Source organism: Taurulus bubalis, assembly GCF_910589615.1.
Source record: "Taurulus bubalis genome assembly, chromosome: 15".
Lineage (NCBI taxonomy): Eukaryota > Metazoa > Chordata > Actinopteri > Perciformes > Cottidae > Taurulus > Taurulus bubalis.
The window spans coordinates 9,892,032-9,915,807 of NC_136603.1; the positions used below are offsets into that span (position 1 = coordinate 9,892,032).

Here is a 23,776-nt window from a genome sequence, read left to right on the forward strand (position 1 = left end):
GCGGTTTGTTGATTACCTCAACCGATGCAATATACTCATTTTGCTTGTCGCAGAGTAGGGCTGGGCCCCAAAGCTTCGTCCCCCTTGATTTGCTCGTCACTGTCTCCTTATCAATGTCCTCTGTGTTGTGTTTCTTTGCCCTCAATCAAGCTTTGTCTTCCTCTTGCTCTTCCCTCTCTGGTGACTCTCACTGTTTTAGTGTTTTTTTTGTTGATGCCATTTTTTTCTCCTCAAGCTTTAACTCTCCTCTCTTCGCAAAAAAATGTCCATCTTAAGAAGTAACCTGAGGATTTATGTTGTAACGTACGTAATAATAATAATAAAATACAGCTAGCCCCAGTTCAACTACTGATTCTGTATGACCTCCTGTTCCTTTAAGTATTGTCTCACAGCTATAAAAAAAGGATCTATGTCAAAACCTAAAAAATATAAAGATCATAAAATTGTTACAATAGATCTACTGAAACATTTCCAAGTTAAGATACTATGCTTCCATGAATCGTTTTAGTTTTATTTTCTTCACAATTTCACGCTACGGTATATGGTCCGGTAACTGCTGTTGAATATTTTTTCCCAAACTGAAAAGTGTTAATTATTTTGTTTAAGAAAGTAAAAATGGAAATTAGTTGAAAATAATAAAATAATTGCAAAATCTCTCTTCATTGGTATTCTGTCAATGTGTTCTAAGATAAACTAGATATCAAAGACGCAATATTATGTGAAATCACCTTTAAGATGGACATTCTTTGGTGTGTTTTCCATTTTTTTGTTTTCTTTTTCCCTTTTCCTTTCCATCTTTTCCTTCCTCTTCACTCTCTTTCAGTCCGTGTGTCCAGATTTCCCTGCAGTTCTTCTCCTTGTGTCTGTCTTGTTTGTAGATGTAGGGGATGAGGAGGAGGCGGGCCCTCTCCGCCGCTTCCAAAATTCTCGGGAGAGGTGCAAGTTCCTCGCCCCCTCCATCTCAGTTTCCGTGCCCGAGGACGACCCCTACCACTCCGACGAGGAGTACTATGACCACCCATTGTTCAGCCCAGAGTGGACGCACTCGGGTTCTCGCCCCACAGGGCAGGCCGTGGCCTTTAGACAGATTGAAGGTGAACCACGCATGGTTCCTCTTTGCCATTTCCCCCCTCCATTCCTCTCTCTCACTCTGTTTCTCTCCTTTCTCATTTTAATGCTAAGTTCCTCTCCTTCTGTGATTTGACCTCCTCCCCTCATCCCTCTTGTCCTTCCGTCTCTCCGTCCGTCAGTTCGTCTATTCGTCTATCCGTCTGTCCTTGTGTGTGTTTGTGTATCCTTGTGGTGTTTGTCTGCTCAAAATCTGAGTAACTTCATATTTTTTTAACAGTCATAATTCTTTTTTTCTTCATTTATTTCATCCAAAGCCATGCTACTTGTGGTTGCCACGCTGTTAAGTCCGACACATAGCAGTGATTCACTCAATGAACATAATACATTACAGCTCTCATCCGTGAGACCACATCGCCACCACCAAGGTTCAGTTTTGGGGCATACAGTGAGGTCCAAATGGTTTTCTTGAATGATATACTCAGAGATATACGGTGCATGATTGATGACCTCCATGCGCTAATTCCTCTGCACCAATCATCTCCCAGAGTTATGTTTTGGTTTATTCCTCAAAATGACCCCTCAACCCCTTGATTATGCCGTACCATATCAAACCCTCCACACACATCCTAAGTTACTGTCACCCGCTCACTTTGGCATCAGGGAAGACTTTCAGCTCCACTCACTCGCAAACACATACACCTGCACCTGCACCCAACTTTCCACCTTTATTGAAGTTAGAAACACAAGATAGAGACAGTTTAAAGGGGAGCTAGGACTTCAGGATATCTACTCTCAGACTGTTCAAACACACAACAACCTTTTACGTTATCCATCTAACAAATTAATTATTTGGCTGGCAAGCTTCAACAGAGGACAACAACTTCATTTATACTCCCAAAACATACTATGATGAAACTCAACTCCCCTGAAACACAAATGCCTTTAAATGTTACATTGCTTGTCAGCCACCGGTCATATGGTAATTTGGCTTTGTGGGCTCTGATTAATTAGACATGCAGTTAAAACACAAACTCGTGTTCTTCACCAGTGTGACCCATTCGCCAGGCCAAATTAGTCAGGGAAAACACTGACATTCGTTCAATGAACACACAACAAAGAAGAGATATAAAGAGTATGTTGTTAATGTAGCTTGATTCTCTCCCAGCTTCCCCCAACCTGTCATTGGAACCGCTGACAAAACATCTAGTAGAAACATTGTTTTTATCTATGTCACATGCAGCAACACTGGGCTGCAAAGCTTCTGAATCTTGTAGTTACACAATAACTCAACATGTTATGCAGTAATTGCTGCTGAAAAAAAAGCAAAGGTTGTATGCCCCCACATTGTCCATTGCACAGTTAAAAACCCAATGTTGAGAATCTGAAGCACTCATTTGTTTTGCTGTAATGGACTGCAGCTCTTCAAGGTTGCATCTTCTAAAGAGCCAGGGTTTTCAGAAATGCTCTGACAAGAAGTGCTTCTAGAGTAGTACTAGGTGTTAGGCCATGAAGTGTTACAACTTCATTTATCTTTCCATTTTCCTTTAACAACCTCAGTCATCAATGATGGCAGGTCAATCTGGCTAAGGGCATGGTGTATGCCACAGAAAAAGAATAAATGAATTGTTTTTTGTTTTTTTACAGTAAATAAATACATAATATATATTTAGAAATAAATGTATTGCATGCTTTTAACGAACATATCTTTATATTGTAGTTTCCTTGAATACTGGGTACACTAAGTAAACAAAGTAGAAACATATACAAACCGAATGAAAAACCACCCACACATTACACTCTGTTCTATATGTGTAATGTACCTATATGTGTGAACAGACATACATTTTAGGTCATCTTTTCCCAGAGCTGAAAGTGTCCCATCATAAGTTGTGTTCTCACATAACCCAAGTCTGTGTTGCCTGTAGTCTTATTGTGTCCCCCTCTCACCCTGTTTTTGAGAAGAAGAGACCATGGAGGCTCTTACAGCTGAATACGAGGAGGAGGTGGAAGAGGAGGAGGAGGAGAGTGCAGAGGCAGCAGAGTCCGAGGGAGCTCTTGATGAGCAGCAGTGGAGCGGGGAAGAGCCCGAGCTGGACAGCCTCCAAGCTGAGCCCTTAGAGCAGGCAGAGGCCATAGACGAGGCCCAGGATCTAGACCTGGAGCTGGGCGAAGCAGCTAGTGCTGCTGCAGGAAGCTCTCTGGACAGAGAGGAGGAGGAAGCAGAGGGTGGGGAGAGCCCTGAGACAGGTGTGTCCTGCCCTCTGCTCTCCCTGCCTGCATGTTTCTGTATTGTCCAGTGTATAGGAACACCATGATGTGTCAAAAGGAACCCATAAGCACATCAGCATTATAATTCTGGCGGAATGGCAAGTACTCCTCACTGTGCTCTGCTGTGGCTGCAAGGCAACACAGGCTTGTTGGTGAAAAAAGTCACATTCTTTTTAACTTAACTTGGTTTTATTGTGTGCTATCTTTGCGCTTGTATTTTCTTTTTCTTGCTGTGGTTTTCGGCACCGTTTCGTATTGGTATGATGAAGTGAACGTAGCAGTGCTTTTTTTTCATCGGCTCTAAGCTTACAGGTTTCTTGTTGTGTTTGATGCTGGCTTGATGCTGGTGTGCCAGTGCGGTGAACTTTTCGTAACCATGAATCATACTTAATAATTGTGGGTCACTCATATTATTCTCATGATTCTGTGTACATCATTTGCAGGGGATCTTGTGTTGGCTCTGTCTCATGTCAAGTGTGGTATCATCAAAAGCATTATCATATCAGCAAAATTACAATTCATTTGTTTATTTTGTTTCTTTTTGTCACTGTTTGTGACTTTTTATGGCATTTTTCTGTCATTCAATAGCAAGGTTCTTCTGTATTAGTGTTAATATGCTTTGAATTATATAAAGACATGAAAGTCATTTTTAGGGGCCAAAATGAGTTGTATGTTAATTAAGCTATATGATAGATTTAAATTGAATAAAATCTCATAACATTTCATTGTACAGTGGAAACCTCTTACAGTGATCACGTCGGTTAAGTTGATAACAATTTTTTTGTCTTTATTTCTCATTCAGATCACCATCTAACTGACACTATTTATTGAATTAATATAAAGTAATGAAACAGTCTTGCTATTGACTGAATTGTGCTGACCGTTTCAAAATACGGTACAGCTGTTTCAAACTTCAGCTGTTTCGTGGTGGGCTTCAACCACAGGTGCTTCCACTGTAATTACAAAGAATGACAGAAATGCTATTCTTTTTTTATCAGATCATTTGAAGAGTCGCATGGATATCCATCCCATCTATTATTGCTTGTTCCCCATAAATCAGCATTGCAGTCGCCTCATACCGGTGCCGTCACATACCATGCCATATTCTGATCCATCTGTGACTTGGTGGGCCCAGTAATCTCGCCGTATTTCTTCAGTGATGGCCGTATCATTGTGCTGTAAGTTTCTGAGGAGAGCTTTGCTTGTGTCTGTGGCATAAGCTTTCCCAGTCCCTAGCTTAATGAATATCTCACTTGCAGCATGCCAAAGCATTACAATTATATGTTGATCAAAACAGCAGACTGACAGATGTCCTTTCAGCTTTGAAGATGGACTCAGACAAGCAGGGAAGCGAGAAAAGTGGTTCCATGAGCCCAGACAGCATCGGATCGGAGAAACGCCCAGAGGAGTTTTTCGAGCCCCAGATGCAAGGGTTCTTTGCTGGTGAACGAGTTGTACCAGAAAGCCCCACCATGGATATGCCATCATTTGTTCCTTCGAATGTTCCAACCCAAGCCAAAGAATCTGCTAGATCACTCACACTTCAGCCTACATATGGCGAGCCAATCACCGTGTCAGAGAAACAGCCGTCAGTGGAGGTGGTGGAGATCAGCAGCATCGGTGCTCCTCCGGATTTCTCGTCACAGTCAGAAAAAGTTAAAGGAGGAGACTCAACAAGTGACGCTAGAGACAGATCTGGCATGTCAGCATATTTTGAAACATCAGCCATGGAGGTTGATGAGGCTCCCCAATGTAAGGGCGAGGGTTATTACGAACTGAGCAGATCTGGTGAAGAGAAGAGTATAGTTGATGCCAGGCCTCAGGAGATCAGCTACAGCACACTAGCTGGAGCTCAGGATAAACCCAACACTAAAGAAAGTACGGCAGAAGACACTCGATTGTTCACTGTTCCTGTTCCTGACAGGAGTAATGAATGCAGGCTTTCCCCGGGTAAACTGGCCTTAGAGCAGAGAAGTTACTCACTTAACATTACTATTGGAGCAATGGATCCAAGTGGCCAAGGCAGACCTAGAAACTTCTCCCCGCTGGCCACAGATATCATGTCATACACAAGTGGAAGTCTAGATGAGTCAGCAAACTACCTCCCAGTCACTACACCCTCCGTAGATAAGCCTCCATCCTTGCCTCCTCTGATACTGGAAACTGCGGCCTCCATCACCTCTGATTCCTCATCTCCTCCAAGGACCATTGAACCAGTTTCAAAATCCAGCCCTGAACCGGAGTCACCAGAATCACAACAGCCCCTTAACAGCGCCTATAAAAATGACACGGTGATGGCGCAAGACTTGCCTGAGATGCTGGACCTTGCTGGTACCCGTTCCAGACTTGCATCAGAAAACACCGAACCAGAATTCACCAGGAGGAAGTCATTTCAAGCTGATTTTTCAGCCTTTGCAGATGATCCACTGGCGAGCCTAGTTTCAGGGGAACTAAGTCCTGGGGCCAGAAAGAGTGACAGCCAGCTGGAAGAGATGGGCTATTGTGTGTTCAGTGAATATTCAGGACCCATGCCATCACCTGCAGATGTGTTGAGCCCCACAAACATTTCTGCACAGAGGTTCACCCCCGCCGTCTTGGAGGCGAAAGTGGCTGAGCAAGCTAGGAAATTAGCAGTCAGAGACACATCTGTGGAGGACAAGAGCCAGCCATCGGGAGTTGCGGATGTCACTGAAGAGAAAGACCAGAGGCAAGTAGACAGAAAAGATTCTATGGAAGAAAAGGGCAAGGTTGCAGATGAACAGTCCAAAAAAGCTGTTAGTGAGATGCCACTGGCTCAGCCAAGTGAGTCCTTTGTGACACCAACGGTCACTGTGACTCTAGAAGAAGGCGGGAGGTCATTTAGTGACACTGAACGACAAGCAAGTGGCGAAGGCTCAGCATCAGAAACCGAGATTGCCAACTATGAGAGGCAGATCCGCAAATTGGAGATGGAGGACAGGCCTCTCAGTATGGAGGAGGAAAGAGAACTGCAGGAGCTTCGGGAGAAAGTGAAGCTGGTCCATCAGGAAGCCTATGAGGAAGTGGATGCCGAAGATGTGTACCAGCTGACTGGTGTGGCCAAGGACCGGATTGCCAGGCCTATCAAAACTTCACCTGCTTCGTCTGTGGAGAGCAACATCGATGATGATAAGCTGCTCTCTCCAGTGCTCTCACCTTCAAAGCTTAAACAAAGAGAAGTGTACGGTTCCCCTAAAAGAACAGTTTCACCAGTGTTAGGAATTAACAAAGAAAAAGAGGAGTCAGAAAGGAAAAATAGGGAAGAGCAAGAGAAGGAAGAAGCCGAGACGAAAATGAAAGAAGAGGCTGAGAGGAAAATTAGGGAAGAAGCAGAAAAGAAAGAGAAGGAAATGAAAGAAATAAAAGAGAAGGAAATGAAAGAAATAGAAGAGAAGCAAATGAGAGAGAAAGAAGAGGCAGAAAGAATACTGAGGGAAGAGACAGAAAGGAAGGAGAAAGAGCAGGAGATGAAAGAAAAGGAGAAAGAGGAGAGAGAGATGAAAGAAAAAGAAGAAAGAGAGAAAAGGGAAAGAGAAGACAGGGAAAAGATGGAGCAAGAGGAGAGAAAAGGGAAAGAGGAGAGAGAGCAGAGAGAAATAGAGGAAAAGGAAAGAATAGAGAAAGAGTTGCGAGAGAAGGAAGAAAAAGAAAAGATAGAAATGGAACTGAAAGAGAAGGAAGAAAAAGAAAAGATAGAAATGGAACTGAAAGAGAAGGAAGAGAAAGAGAGAGTTGCTGACATTGACAAAAAGGTTGCAGACAAGCCTGAGGAGATGGCTAGACAACCAGAGGAAAAAGCAGCAAAACCTGCAGAGAAAGAAGCTGAAAAGTCTGTGGTGGCTGAAAAGGGGAAAGACAAAGGTGAGGAACAGGTGTTGGATAAAGCAGGGGCAGCAGTCGTAAAGGAGATCCCAGAAACTCGAGCTGCCATCGAATCAGTTGTGACAGTTGAAGACGATTTTATCACTGTGGTCCAGACCATTGATGAAGCAGAAGAGCCGGGACACAGCGTTCGTTTCTCTGGTTCACCTGAGGCGGAAGGCCTTTGTGTCGCTCCCCAGAAAGAGGAAGAGGAGGAAGATGAGGAAGAGGAGGAGTCTGTGAAATTGGCCCAAGAAGCAGACATGGAGGCTGCAAGTTTAGAGGAGGTGGAAGATGTTCTTGAGACCCCTGCCTCCCCTGAGAAGGAGGCTCAAACCATAGACACTGAAGCACCGACAGAGAGCTACGATAGAGATGAAACCACAATGGACGACTCCATCCTGGACAGCTCCTGGGTTGACACACAAGGTGAGATCTCTTTGACGGTTTATTCCTTTATATTTGTTGTTTTTTCCCCCATTTATTTCTACCTCTGCTTCAAGTAAAACACATTGATGTAGTCTCATGTTTTTAATGTCTTGCTTCGCCACACTGCAGATGATGATAAGAGTATGGCGACAGAGCAGATTGAGCCTTTGCCCAAAGAGCCCAGCTCAGTCGAAAAGCCTGGTGTGGTCCAGAACAAGCATATCCAACAAAGGAAGACAGAGAAACAAGAAAAGCCAGTCAAACCAAGGGACAAGGGGGGGCGGCCTAAGGGCCGGATCTCAACACCAGAACGCAAGCCTGTCCGCAAAGAGCCTGTCTACATCCCCAGAGAGGACATCCAGAAGAAAAAAGGTTCCCATAATTTCTTAAATTATAATCATAGTTGAAGTAGAAGTTATTTGTAAATAACGCAGTTATGGTTTATCGGTGTACCTGCTGCTCAAAAACTGTTTTGCTTTTCATAGAATCAGTATTGTTTTACACTTTTCTTCTTTACATTGTACTTTGAGTAAAGCCATTTAAAAGCGTTGCTTGACATCATCATGAGGGGTGTAAAGGTTCGGTAACCGAGATCGAAGCCGCAATTTGTCGGGAGTGTTTCACAAAACTTCCTTATTAGACAGTGAGCACTTCAAATATATAAGCACGTATCCAAAGACATCACCCCAACAATGATATCAGCGAACCTCTTAAGAATCCCCAAAAACGGCAGGTAACTCCTACCAATGTCTTGAGAATGACACCACAAGCTAACTTGGGACTGTGCTCAAGCAATTACCAATGCAATCCAGGTTTTCATCGCACTAGATATACGCCGTATTTCAGGAGTAAAAATGATGTGCCGAGCTGAGCGCGTTTCAGTGCGTGACTGACTTCATAGTTGAGTAGCATCTTATCCAGGAGGTGGCAGTGTTCGCTAACAGTTCTCTTCTCAAATCACCAAAACCTGCATTGCTACTACCTCCCTGCTTAAATGGTCCTTAACCTTTTAAGCCCCGCAGAGCCCCGCGGGACCTATATAGGTCCTTTTTTTAAATTTTAATTAAACTGTGTAAAACATTACAATAATCATGAACAAATATATTGATGCTACACATCAAATTAAACAAGAGAACCTGGGCTACAATAATTAGTCAGCCATTTCAACACAACTCAAACACCAACTAAAATAATTATTAAAATAAAATAGTTATAATTTTGTCACGAGTCAACCCACTAGCAGCCCGTAGCTTGGTGCTATCAGAAAAAGACAAATAGCAAAAAGCAAGACAATTCCACACAGATTCCAAATCTACTCACCAAATCCCTCTGCTGCAAAGCATCAGATACGAACCAAAGAACACAGCAACATAAATCGCTGAGTCAGCACATTTTGAAATTTTTTTTTTTTTGTTGAAAAAATGCATTTCCCCCAGTAAATCCACACTGATACAAGTTTATTTAACACCATAAGTCATATGAAAGTGAAATATAAGGTTTGCTACATGAAAAAATTCAAATGTCACAGATGCGCGAAAATATGCGCAAATGTGCCGAAATGCAAATTTTGGAAATCTCGCCTGAATTCTCTCTGTACTTTACCCAATCTGACTTTGTTCTGCTTCACTTTTTCAAGTGAAAACATTGCAGAGAGACTGTTCACATATTGTGCTATGATTTGGGAGAGATTCAGGCTTAGTGAAGCATCATTTCAGGGAGATAATCCCCCTGAAGTGTTTTTTTCTATAGGCGGACCTGGAACTTCTATTTGTTCTGTGTTTCAATCTTTATTTACTCTTAGCCAGCAACATATATACTAATAGTTACACATCTGACCGAAAGCTCACAAGGGTTGCCTTTATTATAACACCAAAATGATTCAAATAGCCCTTGTGGTTGCAGAGATACATCCTTTTTAGTTTGGGTATGCTATTTCGAGCTAAATCTTAAAAAATGCCTTGGGGCTTAAAAGGCAGTCCTCTTTATTTCATTCATGTATGTTTAGTTAACCGCACCATGACTCAAAAATCAAAGTCTGAACAGAAACTTGTTACACCCCTCATCATCGTGTGCCTAACTGGGGCTCAAAAGCACAGCATCAAGTTATGTATTGTCTACCTATTTGTGTCAAAAGATGTGCAGTCTCATAATAACTCACAGACACACGGTGATTTGAGTCAGCTGTTGTTAGTATTGTACAAATACAGGTGCGACAACTAAAACGCATTCCATATTTGAACATGGTTCAGTCTCTGCTTTTTGTTGTGTCTCTGTTTTTGCCAACGGCCTGTTCCCTCTGGCAGCTGTGATAAGGAAGGCCGATCTTACCAAATCCCCATCTAAGAGGAGTGCGATGAAACCAGCCGGCCGCCAGACCCGCCCCACCCAGCACCACTCCTGTCCTAGAAGGAGACCCACAGGTGACACATTTCCGTGGTCTGCCATACAACTGGTGCTTTCTGCTGGAGAGCCACCAACTCCACTGTCAGCTTCAACCTGGTTTTGCCATCCATTTTGTTTTGTTGTTCACCATGTTTTGCTTTTTGTCTTTAATCACAATAAAAAAATGACTGTCATACATGTTTCATTTCCTTCGTTTGTTCTTCTAAGAGAAACTTTAAACCACGTTGAAATCATCATTTTGCTGACATCCTGTAGTTTGGGTTTCAGAATTCACTGAACACTTTCCAAGTACACATCAATACTGCAATGTCAGCAAAAGCAACATTTTCAGCTGGTGTTAAGATACTATTTAAATGCATCTTCCTTACTGTAACCAGTTCCATCCATCTGTTTTATGTTGTTGGTGGTCTCCGTCACATCAATGAATATACTAATATTTTATATAATTATTCCATATCACTTAAAGGTTGCCTGATAGCTGTTAGGTGGGAAATACATAACATAATTTCCTGACCTCTTTGGTCTTTCATACCCACCATTCTTTCAACCTATGGTTGCCAGGCAACTAGTAATCCCTGGTTTTGTTCTATGGACCTGGTACTATAAAGACTCTGTCCCAGAGGCAGTTTGCACTTCATTTTCCCCTGGTGGGCTGAATTCTGTGTCACTGATGATGAAAGCTCAGTGTACTGCTGCATTGCCCCAATTAGATTATTTTTCCAGGGTTCCCTTATATAATAGAAAATCCCCCACTCTGTGGGATATCTTGCCAAATCTTTACAGAACAGAGCTCTCAAAGGGGCAGCAACCCGCTCCCACAGAACATTCGATTTGTCATATAGCTCCATGCCAGGTTCGGGAATACAAAGTTATATTTGTGTCCATTCGAACACATACAAACCAAATGTGCTCAAGGACATAAATATGATGATAATCCTTCAAAGTAGGACATTAAAGGTGTTCTCACTTCTACCCCTTAAGTGTATAAAGGTCAAAACATGTATTCTGATGGTGTTGTAATATTCCTGTTATTCTGTTATTTTGTTTCTCAGAGGGGCTACCTGACAGTCGTCAGCCTCTAAGTGTGGCCAGAAAGTCTCGCGATAGAGCATCGGTGAGTACACTCCATCAGCCCAACAATGGATAGAGAAATATCATATTAAAGCTTTACTGGAAAACAGCCGGAATGATAGTAGACGAAGTAGTTTTCCAGTATGGCAATTAAATGAATGTCAATCAGGACAAGCTGACCCTGAAGAGAGAAACCAAAACGTTTGTGACTGATTGCTCTGTCTCCTGGAAACTGGACTCTCCAACATTACATCTGCTGTCCCTCAGCTTTTTGTTGTCCTCTGGTATAAAGAGGTTTAGAAAAGAAAGGTCGGTAAACATGAACATTTCCTGATATTGTATTACACGATGCAATTAATGCATAATTAAGTCAAAACAAATATCAAATCTTTACCTCTTGCTACTAATATGAAACTAATACACAAGTTGCCATGTGCTTCTTTAGTGCAAACTCTGAAACAATGAACACCACAGTAATTGGGCCGAACAATTATCGTTGGAATTGAGACTTATTAAAAGCTGTTACACGTTTTCTCTTGTGACTTCCAGAGAAACCTAATCATCTCTTCAGATAAACACATTACATACTGTAAAGCGAGTGCTATCTCCCCTCTGTCTATCTAAGCCCTAATCCCTGCCTGAAAAACAGGGAATTGCATTTCTTTAACAACGCCACTGCTAGTTTTCCTTTTGTATTTATGTTCGTTGCATTTGCTTTCTGTAAAATGTTTGCCATTGTTGCCTCTTTTAATGGGTCTTTGCAGAAGTAGACCTCGCCGATCCATTTAGAACATTTTCTTTTTTACTGAGTGGGTGTCGAATCACCCTGTGACATTTCTCCAGCGGCTGTGGTCGTGACTGCATTTTACTCCTCCACCATGGTAATGACAGTTATTGTGTCTAAAATAACACCGTCTCTGCTCTTCTTAAATGTCAAGTCATGAAAGCATACTGTAAGAGGGTTCTATCACTCTGAACTCACATTACAATTCACTTTTGATTTACACATTCTATTTACAATCTTCGGTACATCTGTTACCATGGTCTCCCCTGTAATTTTAAATAGGCATGATCCTGGTGAACAATATTTTTCACTTTATTTTTTCTTTCAAGTTTGTTGTTTTGCATTTTGATACCATACATTTCAAACATCTTAACTGACATGTTCACAATGAGCGTGCATGAATGGCTGTTGTGATGGGCTATACAGTAATTACATGTTAGTCACTCAAGATCTGATGCTACTATCTCATTCATCATCCCACAAAGGAGATGAGATCGTGTGCCCTGATAATGCATGTTAAAGCACTGTTATTTTCACCATTGTTTTGTCACCCTGTGTCCTGTATTTTGCCGCCTTGCTACTCACCCACCGGGCCTCATCGTTGTGCTATCTCAGTGCCATGCCCATCGTTCGCCACTAACAAAGATCCCCACCTCCATATCCAGAGTGGCCGCCTCATTAGATAGACCTCGCCCATCCTCAGCAGAGCCTCAAAGCTTCCCAGTTTTACAGAGACTCATAGACAAGGTAGGTGAATGGCAGAGCGGCCATGTAGCTGCAGGAGTTCAGGAAAGAACATGAAAACATATGGAGATAATTTGTTTTTAAATTACTTTTATTTGCAATATTACCGAACTAGACCAGTTGTGTCCCCTTTTGTTGAGAATCAATCTCCCTAAGCCTCACTCGCCTACGGATCTACCTTTGGTCTGTTTCCCAACAGGACGGTCGGTCGTGGAGCCCTGCAAAGACGTCCTCCGTGCCGCGACATGCCTCCATTCTGAGTCGCCGGCCATACCATGACCAGGAGGAGAGCTCCACCTCCATCACCAGCTCCGGCTCCACAGCTCCTCGCAGACCCACATGTAGGCTGCAGCTCTCTGATCAACTTACTTCTCAAAGTATTGGTATTTAAGTGGTCTGAGATAAATCCAACATGAATCTCATTAGCCTCCAGCATGAGTCTCAACAAATGTATTCTACTAATAAGAAAGCAAAAACTGTACCAATGCTGATAATTGATTTTTGAATAAAGCTAAAGAAAACTCAGGTCCTTACCATTGTCCTAGCTATCCTCGGTTTATCCGTTTGTTTTTCAATGAGATCCAAGCTGTATTCTCTGTCCAGTCCTCTTTCACCATTTATATGTAACTAAATCAAAGTGTTCTAGACACAACTTAACGTGTAAATAGCAACGATCCAGATGAAATAGTTTCGAACTGGACATTGAAGAACCCCTGAATCTCCTTTTCATTATTTCCTTCTTCCCACCCCATTTCTCCCTGATCTGAAACATTTCCTCTCTTGCCTCCTGTAGCGTTTCGCACAGAGATGAGGGCAGAGCATAGGACCGGACGGGCCCCCAGCATGACAGGTAGATGGGAGGCTCCATACTTCTGTCATTATGATTGCCATTGTCATTATTGGATTAAATTGAATTGTACAAGTTTAACTTATTTTTGCTAGGAACTCAGTGGCTACAATATTTTGAAATAGTCTGTTTCAGACTCATGAAATATTGTATATCTGTTGGTCTGTAAAGAGACTTCTAAAAGCCCCAAATCTCATTATCTGATGAAGTAAGGATTTGCTCTTTCATACTGATCAACAACCCTAACTTTCAACCACACAGATATACAGTGCTGCTCTATAGCTTTCTGATTCCCCCTTTGAAAAACAAAATTGGTGATTTTCCACGACAATTAGAATATTATACGATTAATAGGACATTACCCCTTCATCTTCCGCTACAACCTTCAGCCTTTGTATTCCTCCCCACCAATAACAGAATCAGTGCGCTCACGTTCGGCTCGCAGTGGCCACTCCACCCCCCGCACCCCTGGCTCCACAGCCATCACCCCAGGAACCCCACCCAGCTACTCGTCGTCCTCAAGGACCCCTGGAACCCCACGCTCCCTCAGCTTGATGTCCCAGGAGAGGAAGATAGCCGTGGTCCACACTCCACCCAAGTCACCTGCAACCACACCCAAGCAGCTCCGCATCATCAACCAGCCACTGCCTGACTTCAAGAACATCAGGTCCAAGATCGGCTCCATAGAGAATATCAAGTACCAGCCCAAAGGAGGACAGGTGACGCTCTTCTCTCTCACTTACCCCAAAACCCGTAGCTTTTATCTAACTATCTATTTCTTTCACCTCTGCAATGTTACGTTCCAATCTCTACTTGTTGCATGCATTCTGTTTTTCCTACATGTCTCTGTCTTTATAATGATCTCAGAGAGGGTTATTCGAGAAGTTGTTAGTACATGTAACATACAGCAATGAAATATTATATGAGTCCCATATTCTGTCCATGTAAGCGTAGATATCATCTGCATACAAATGCATTGTGTGATTATCTCCTTCCAGGCTTTAGCCTGGATCCTATTCTTCAAACCTTGAAGCAAAAGCAGGGTGAAGTGATATTAAAAACAAATGGAGACAGACTACAATACTGTCTTGTCTCTATGTATTGTTAGAAATCTGTAGAATATACCATTGGTATGCACCAACACCAACGCTTAATGTTCTGGTTAGTGTTGTATTGTAAAATGTGTTTTTGTATAATTTCTTCTGACTTTTTCTTCTTTCTTGATATGAGTATTTCCCATGCACCCTCTCTCCTACCTCTCCACACTCATAGTTGTGTTTTTATTTAGTCTCTTAGCTACTTCTTTCCACTGTTAATCCTTCTATCCTTTGCTGACTCACCACTGTAAAAGGACGATTGGTTAAGAAATAATGATGTGTTGTGAAAGAAAACAATATTAAACACAACATTTGCATTGATTTCAACTTTGAAAGTAAGCAAAAACACTTTATTTTCTTAAATGTCAATGCATAAAATGATAGTCAACAAAAAAAAAGTTTCACAGGGCTTTGAGCATCTATGAATATTTATGGGAACGACTAGCCTAGAACTTCCTTAAAGTAAGGCTTTTGAGATTTAATGTGATTTAAATAACATAATTGGTAACCAATGCCCAGCTCTGCAGTTATTCGCAGTTTTTTTCAGTTTATTATTTTGATTCACGATTTCCATCTAGAAAACTTTGGCCAGCTGCTCCTAGCAAGTGAGCTCACACACATGATTATGTTAAGCTAGGGTAAATGTACAGAGAGCCGCGTGTGTTGCAGTAATTTGTGAACCACAGACTCAGAGCTCTGAGCAGTATTTGTCACTTCAGTTTCCCCCCCTGATTTGAGAACTGAGGATAGCGCTTCAGCCAACAGACATCTGCATTTCAAACTCTGTTTTCTATTGCTGCACATAATCTGCATTAGCAATTTATGACATTATTTCCTACACTACAATTTGACAAATATTTTGTTCCAGTCTGAAATACAGTCAGCGTTGCGACAGGAAGAATAGTGATGAAAACAGCAGTGTGTCTGTATCCATCAGCTCTTACAAGCCTCCACTGATGACCTGATTAGGAGTCTTGAGGACTTGGCTGACATCTTTATGACTTGCCAGGTCTCTCTGCACTGCTCTGTGCAGTCAGCCACAAAATAGGGAGGGATCAAGCTCCAAATGCCTGCCTGTCATCTACAGGAGAAATGGCCTGAGTGGAGTTTCTGTGCATGTTTGCATGTGTGTTTATGAATGCAAGCATGCATGCCAGGTCCTAATCAGTTACTGTGCTATGTCAAGACCGGCAGTGTTGTCCGTAACACACAAGTGTCATTGGGAGGGGGGCAACATATGCAATGTAAGCATATGTCGTCCAGTTTGTACCTCCAAGTGCCAAATTGGAAGGTGTTTTCGCTTTAATGTTGTAGCTGTGGGAGAGGTCGACAAATGCTTGAGGTGGAATTTGTGTCCTTTGTTTGTCTTTGCTTGTGTTTAGCTGTGAACATGACATACTTTTTGACATCTATTATCCGTAACACTGTGTGTCCTGTAACACGCTTACCGCCTCTTTAGTTGCACGCAGCAATTTATGACATTATTTCTTATGTCTGAGCTGAGAATTTGCATAAAAATCCTGTGTTAACTCACAGTGCATGTGTGTGCACGTGTGTGTCAAACTGGAAGGCAGTAGGTGTCTGCTGTCAGACAGTGATGGCAGCTTTTGTGTAGACACACACACAGAGGGGAGTGACTGAGCAGAGCAATTGTCCTAATTCCCCAGCTTCTCTTTGGCCACAAGCTGCATGACACAAAGTTAAAATGTAATCTGCCTCTTAAGGCAGCGGCTTTATGGTATTTTGATGAGATGACTCAAGGCGTTTAAAGGCATATGTGGGTTTTATGACATTCAGAAAGAAGTGTCAAGGCTACTATTTGTGTCTCATAGGTGGATTTAACAAAAGCACCTCAGAGAGGGATGAATCATTACTGAATGTTATTTAGAAGACAATAATAGAAACACATCAAAAGAGTTCTGGCATTTGAATGCAATACAGTATGTATAACTTATTTAGGTTAGTTCTACATTCATTTAATAAAGTAGACACATTTAATGGTTAAGTGTTCCCTCATTGTCACTTTGGGACCACTGTGCTTTATACCCATAGAATAGCAGAAAATATAGACAGAGGGTCTTTTTCAAGACATCATTTATGTTTGACCAGTTTTGCTCCAAAGTCCCCAAGAGTTAGTCAGTCACGCTAAACTTCAAAGTGATGCTGCAATAAGGTTCATGCAGTCTTTTTATGTTATAAACCACATAATGTTTCTTCTAAACTGGCTGCAGCAGTTTACAGAGATGAACAGTTTCTTTTGAAGTGTCGGCACTGTTGCCACTGGATGAGGTGTGTTAAGGATAGAAGGGTGGTAATCCCATTCCCTGGTGTGTTTTGCTTTTCTTCTTCCTTGACAGCAGAATATTTGAAAGTGTTTTGAGAAATGGGAATGAAGAAGTCACCTCAAAGATGATCTTTAAGTTCCTGAACACACAGTTTGACAATTTTGAATGAAAAAATAGGTTTTTGCTGTGGTCCTCTTCTCAACCCACTCGTCTGACGTGTTACCTCCTGTGACAGAAATATTCCTGAACTACCCGAACCAATATATGCAGTCACGTTTTAAGCTCAGTTCCTGTTGGTTTTTCAATATTCTGGTGGGTTTTGATCTGCCTTTATTATACATAGGGATGGTCTCCAGCCATAGTGGCCTACGCAATATTTAAGTTCCCAATTTGTTTTTATGCGATAGCAATAATCCTCTCAACCTGTATTAGTTCCTAGCAGCTCCACAGTCTAAATAGTTCCAGTTTCCAAGCCTCCCTCAGCTCATATCTGACCTTTGCTTGGACACTGACCTGTGCAATGGTTGTCCTCATAGACGCACAAGGACCAAAAAATGCCAACCGGGGCCAAACACAAGTCCTCTTGGATCTGGAAGTCAATGCTTCGCCTCATCTCCGTTACCCTGTGCCTGTCAGCGGCACACAGTGTGACCTGGACCCAAGACCTGCTGGTACACCTCAGCCCTGTTAATTATGACAGCGTGTGTTTAATAGAGCCTGGTAGTGGTGTGCCACTGAAATCATTAAAAGCCTTCACAGTGTTCAATTCTAATCAATTAATACAGTTCATACATTTGATAGACTATGCTTGAATGATTCTATTTCCAATTCGATGAGTCAAAGTCAAATTAAAAAAATACATACAATTAAATTATTAAAATGACTAATGAATAATTCTGTTAACTTTTTCCTTGACACAATTAATTGCTAGTATAATTTGTAATATTTAATAAAGTCAACCCACAGAGCAGCAGCAGGAGCTGTTTGGACAACTGTTGCATGAGCCAGTCATGTGGTGGAAAGAGCCAATCACAGTTCTTGCTTTGTTGATTAGACTTCATGGAATTTTTAGGTGCCTACAACTTGAAATTGCATCATTTAAAAAAAATTTGTGAGGCAGGAAACAAATTGACTAATATATTATGATGGACAGACCTTTAAATTGAGTGAAATACGATATGTAAATGGTTTTTTTTATTGATGAATGTATTAATTGATTACACCTTTCAACCTTGGGTCTCTTTAAAAGAATAATCCAAGTATGTTGGCCTGTTTATCAACTTAACCATGATGGGAATGCAATGATGATCAGTGTGAATGGCAGCTTGTCTGTTCCACCGGCTCATTGGGCACTACGTTTGATGAGAAAATTTAGGTTTGGAGTCTTTCAAGACTTTTTTAAAAATGTCTTTCAAAACTCAAATCAGCAACAGTTAAGGAAGGGCATTCCCAAACATTTTATATTTACATTGTACATCAGTATCCTCTATCCTCTCTCTTGCCAGTGGTGTTATGACAAGCACTCCTGCCCATCCACCATGCAAGAGGCCCAAACTATCTTTGTATTTCTCCATAGATTCATATTTTTTACAAGAAGTTGGATTTACTGACAAAGTGCAGCTCCCAGGATAATCTGAAGCACTCTCCCCGTGGAGGCAATGTATGTACCCTTCTGTCGTGACCAATTGTTTTCCCTCTCTTGATCCTTAGATGGAAAAGACCATGAATTTGATTCTAGTTTGTTCTTACTGTATATTTTTAGTCCAAGTCCAATTAAGTGACGTGCAACAAGTTACTGTTTGTTAAGCAGTGCAAATCTGGATACATGCATAGCTTGATGGTTTAGTATCATAGTACCTTAGTTTGTCGTTTTTCCACCACCATTCGATTCTCACCCTTGAACCTTATCACCTTGTATGCAATTATTTGTCTCCCTTTGTACGCTTTGTGTGGGGTTAACCAAAGTCACTTTTAAAGTTGAGCTTCACAAGTGTTCTACGATGCTTTATTGTTACTGGCATGCACATGCGCAGATAATACAGACATAGCAACTGGTCTGACAGCTTCTGATTGTAGCCACCTTCCTGCTGTGAGAGCAGTGCCATAAAACCCAAAATACCCCAACTGTCTGGCACCAAGGTGGCCTCATGGTCAGATGACCCAAAACCACATGCTGGCAAATGTCGAGGTGCAAGTCACTTTATGTCCGACCATGTCCCATCTAACTGTGGCTTGACTTCTCATTGGCGGAGGCTAAATAAGTAGTAAATATTACCACAGGAATCAGTGGCGTCATTTTTCTTTGTTTATTCCCCATGTAATCTTGAATTATTGTACATAATTGTGTCTGGTCTTGTGTTTGGTAGTTAGTTCTCCCTGTCTTGTTGCAGCCATGATCGATGTTCCCAGAGACCAGAAGCTGATATACCAATGAATGAAATGCATTACAATGTCTTGCTTTTGCATTCCTTGGTAATGACTGTGATGTTCACCGATGGGCATTTTATTTTCCTGAAATACTGGATTCTCGATGTCCCTTCAATTACATTTATTATTATCCTTATTTTCGTTGGCTTTGTCCTCCTACTTTAGACCAGATGGGCTCACTTATTACACATGAACTACGTGGCTCTCTTAAGGGGAAGCAGCAGCAGCATGCATTGTGCTGTCTTGTATACTAGACAACCAGTTACTACTATATATTAGATTCTAGCGGTATATCTGTACTCTCGTTCAATACTTTTGGTTTTATATAAAATGATTTTATACTGGGTATTACAGTATTTCAAAGAATTTTTAAGTATTGTTTTGGTCTCCTCATGGCCTTTCCTCTAGATCTCTAGAATGAGTTAGTCTTTTTTCCACATAATGCATTAAATATGCATATTTGCGAGTCTTTCTCTCAACCAGTGTTGTTCCCATTGCTTTTACTGTGCTTCTGGGTAAAATGTATTTATCGTTAGTGTTATGTACTGAACCGACTCTGCTGTGTCTGCATCTCACTCCCGCTTTCTCTCCCTGCAGTTTGAGAGCCATTTACCATAACAGCACACACATATTGTGTCATCCTAATCTAACAATATCAAGTCTACACTGCATTCATTGTGCATCTAGTTGAGTTTAAATGCAGGATGTGCAACGTATGACTTATTCAAGTGAAGTTGTCTCTTCATGTGACACACTGTGTACTCAAGGTTTTGCATGCTCTTATGGACTCGTTAACAACAAATTGATTGCAGTAGTATATCAAAACTCCATGATACTCTGCACCCACAGCATTGATGACATTGAAATCCCTTAGTGGCTGAAAGGTATACTAACTAGTTTTGGCTCCAACTGGAAAACACCTTTTGTTGCAGGGAAACCCAAAAAGGTGTTTTCAAAGGCTGAAATGTTGATTTCCCGAGGTGGGCCGAGAGTAAAGACGATCCTCTTGACATAAGCCAGATAGTCTCAGTTGATGCTGAGTAGTGTACTCGGCATCAACTGGATCATCAATACTACTGCCTACATTACAGTCAAACAAACTCAGATGTCCAGGACATATGATCTAAACAGTGGGAGGATACAAGCTTTTTGAGAGACATTTTAAAATGAAGTGCCATGACAGAAAGCCTTATTCCTCACCTCCACCCCTGCAGGTTCTCATCCCCAATGTTAAACTGGACTATAGCCATGTTCAGTCTAGGTGTGGGTCCTTGGACAGGCGGGGCTACTCGGCAGGAGGTGGAAACGTGAGTCTTGTGCCACTGGTCCATTGTCTTTGTGTTCATGTCAGTATAATTTCAGTATATATCAGTATAATTTCTCTGTTGTGTTGTGTGTTTTTTTTTTGTGTGTGTTGTGTGATTCTCCTTTTCCACCTCGCTTTACAGTTTATTGTTAAGTCACTTTAAGGCAGCAGTGCTGGTGCCGTTTATCTGTCCATCATTCTCCGTTACTGGTTTATCTCCTGCGAGGAATTTAGATAATAAAGGCATTGGATATAAAATGGACTGTAGTTGCATTCTACCTATATTTACTATGATTGGTGGAGGTTTAAAAAAATCACACTAATACCTTTCATACATGTTTTTGTATACATTAGTAGATGATCTACATGCATAGAAAGAGACTCAACCTCTCTTGTCTAAAACAGCATGCTGCATGAAGCACTGGGTTAGGTTGATGATAACAATAAATGATAATTAAAATGTATTTTTTTGTGGAAACATCACTTCCCTTAGGATAGCTTATTCTCATCGTACATTTCATTATTTGCCTCTGGGCTACTGGGAACACGGAGAAATGTGTATCATCTTCCCTCCAAGGTTTAAAAAAGAAAGTGATGCCGGTGGCAATACATTTTTAACTACAATCAAGGTTAACCTGTGGCTGAGATCAACAATATCATGGGACACAGCAAATTCATGGTTGTTATGAACATTTCCATTGAACTAGACAAGTAACAAGGGAAGGCTGAGGGCACAGGCTCTGTGGATGAGAATCCTGCAATTTCCCCGCTTTGAGACTAATAAAGGATTATCTTATTTTATGAGTGGATTCCCTCAGCTTTATGAATAAGCCAATGTTGGAGATGGAACGGCATCGTACTGTTTGCAGACAGTTAACTATCGAGGGTGAGTGACAGGCAGGCAGGAAAAGTCTGTAGCATTTGGCTGAAAAAAATCATAATTTGGTGGTGGTCTCTGCTGTCAAAATATAATGTTCATATATCAAATTGGGAGATTGATCTGCTCCTCTCACATTTTGAAGGGCATGAAAAGACCAATGTGATTGGCCACGATTGTTTTTCTTATGAATCATGCAAAATAAAATGCATCAAATGCCGTGTTTTTCTCTGTAAATAATGTGACAATGATCATAGCTATCAATAAGATTCCAACAATACAGTTAATAGATTTCATAAAGATACGTTCGCCGAAGAGACGAGCCAACCTGCAGCGTGACGTTGACCCACGCTGACACAGAGCACATCTCATCTTTGTCTTTAAGCTCACGCCGCATATCTTTGCCAGTGGCGTGCATGTGTAAGGGACACCTGACCGATGAACAGGCCTGTTGTGCATAGCGCACTCTGTGTTTGTGGTTTGTAACGCGGCTCGTGACCCGCGCTTGCTCATCATCGTCCCACTTTTACCGTTCATTGTCTTTCCTCTCAGGCCCCGTGAGAAAGCAGACTAAAGATGAACACCGAGTCATTAGTTGCAGGAGACATATCAACTAAATCGGCGACTTGGCAAAGTGATTGCTGACCACAGGCGTGACCCAGTGATTCATCTCAGGACGGGTTGTATCTCTTCCCGTTCACTGTGCTGTGTCTGAAGCTTCCAGCTCCGCTCCGTTTGCTGTCTCATCGGTTCAATCCTTACACATCTCTCTGTGGTTTCCTCTTTCGATCCCAGGGGTATTTCACATAACAGCACATCCTTATCTCTTCTCCGGCTGTGGCTGCTTTCACCTGGGCATTCCTTCTTTACTGTCTCCCTCACTGTCATGGCAGTTTTTTGACAGGTTTTCGGAATGTGCCCAAAAAATGTTGTTTGCTCAAGACACAGTTACAGCACATATATTGTATTCAATCTGGGTTTGGGTGGTTTATCAGACACTGGCAGGTCTGCACTACCAGAAGAACAAAAAGACTGTTATTTAACAGTCACTGGTATTCTCCTCTTCTGCTGTCATGCCTTATTTTCTAATAATTACATGCAATTTAGATATCACTGGGTTGGAATGAGAAAGACTGCAGCCTTTAATTCCCAGTTGATACCCAACCATGTTCCTCAAACAGCAGCTGCAGTTTAGTGCAGATCAGACATACTACATCCCTCTCTATAATTGAGAAAGGGGAAGATACTGTTTGAATCTTCTATGTAAGCATGATTTGAGCTCAGTGGGAGTTTATAACCTCATTGTCTAAGGTACGCTCTAACCTTCTCTTTTCCTGACTTTGCTTCTTCCAGGTGATGATACAGAACAAGAAGATTGACTTGAGCCACGTGACTTCCAAGTGTGGCTCTCTAGACAACATCCATCATCGGCCAGGTAACAATCAGCCAGCACTTGTCTCAGGGAACTGAGGGGGAACACTGGGGGGGACAAAGGTGGAAGAAAGGTCAGTGAAGCACGCTTGTGACCAGAAGGTTGCCGGTGCAATCTCCTAGCTTGCAATATAAGTTAATATGGGGATGTCCAGCACTCTCTCAACACTCCCTTGCAAAAAGTGATACAAAAAACAACAATGCAAACTGTGTAAATGCAAATACCCCTGAATCAGAACTCATTGTCCATATAAGGTATCTAGACACATAGGTAAATGGGGCCAAGGAGTCCCACAGATTAGGTGTAAGACTTAACTGTAAACAGAATAAAAGCAGGCCATCAACTTTATTGCACTCTAGCCATAATAAAGTGCAATCTAATCCAATTTAAATTAGGAATGTACTTTGCCGTTTATGTTTAACTCGTGAATTAACACTCCGGGCGGATGAAGGTCAGCCTCTCTGTTGAAGCAAGCAGTAAATTACATCTGGATTGACAGCTTGATGTCTCCGTCCACAGGCGGCCGAATATGGGAGGTGGTGTGATTGCTGGGGGCCAGCTTGTGTTGTGTCTGTTTCTAACCTGATGTGTGATGCTTATGAAGTGTTGATGAACTGGATTGGGTCACTCCTGGAGAGGGTCATCATTGACTGAACAAAAAATGTGTGCTCACTTTGTTCATGATGTTTCTGTCCTCAGCCGTTCTTTCGCATCTGGAATCAGTGTTTCACGTTTTTTTAGGTTATAACTAATTAAAGGTCAGGTTTAGTCTGATTTTTCGAGACAAACAAGACACAATTTGGGATTTGGAACAACTGATCATAATTCGGGACTGTCCAGAATATTGCAGGACGTC

At 41.8% G+C, this 23,776-nt stretch overlaps 1 protein-coding gene across 1 annotated transcript in view; it reads left to right on the top strand.

Annotated features, from left to right (window-relative positions):
• map2 (microtubule-associated protein 2) overlaps positions 1–23,776 on the top strand; it is a gene marked incomplete at both ends in the record, with an annotated part of 34,369 nt that overhangs the window by 9,239 nt on the left and 1,354 nt on the right. Inside the window, 11 exons of the mRNA XM_079230772.1 lie at positions 879–1,094; positions 3,034–3,318; positions 4,660–7,647; positions 7,777–8,019; positions 9,951–10,067; positions 11,103–11,164; positions 12,849–12,990; positions 13,443–13,499; positions 13,914–14,215; positions 18,455–18,538; positions 22,842–22,923. Coding sequence (XP_079086898.1) covers positions 879–1,094; positions 3,034–3,318; positions 4,660–7,647; positions 7,777–8,019; positions 9,951–10,067; positions 11,103–11,164; positions 12,849–12,990; positions 13,443–13,499; positions 13,914–14,215; positions 18,455–18,538; positions 22,842–22,923 — 4,578 coding nt within the window. The remainder of the gene's footprint in view (positions 1–878; positions 1,095–3,033; positions 3,319–4,659; positions 7,648–7,776; positions 8,020–9,950; positions 10,068–11,102; positions 11,165–12,848; positions 12,991–13,442; positions 13,500–13,913; positions 14,216–18,454; positions 18,539–22,841; positions 22,924–23,776) is intronic.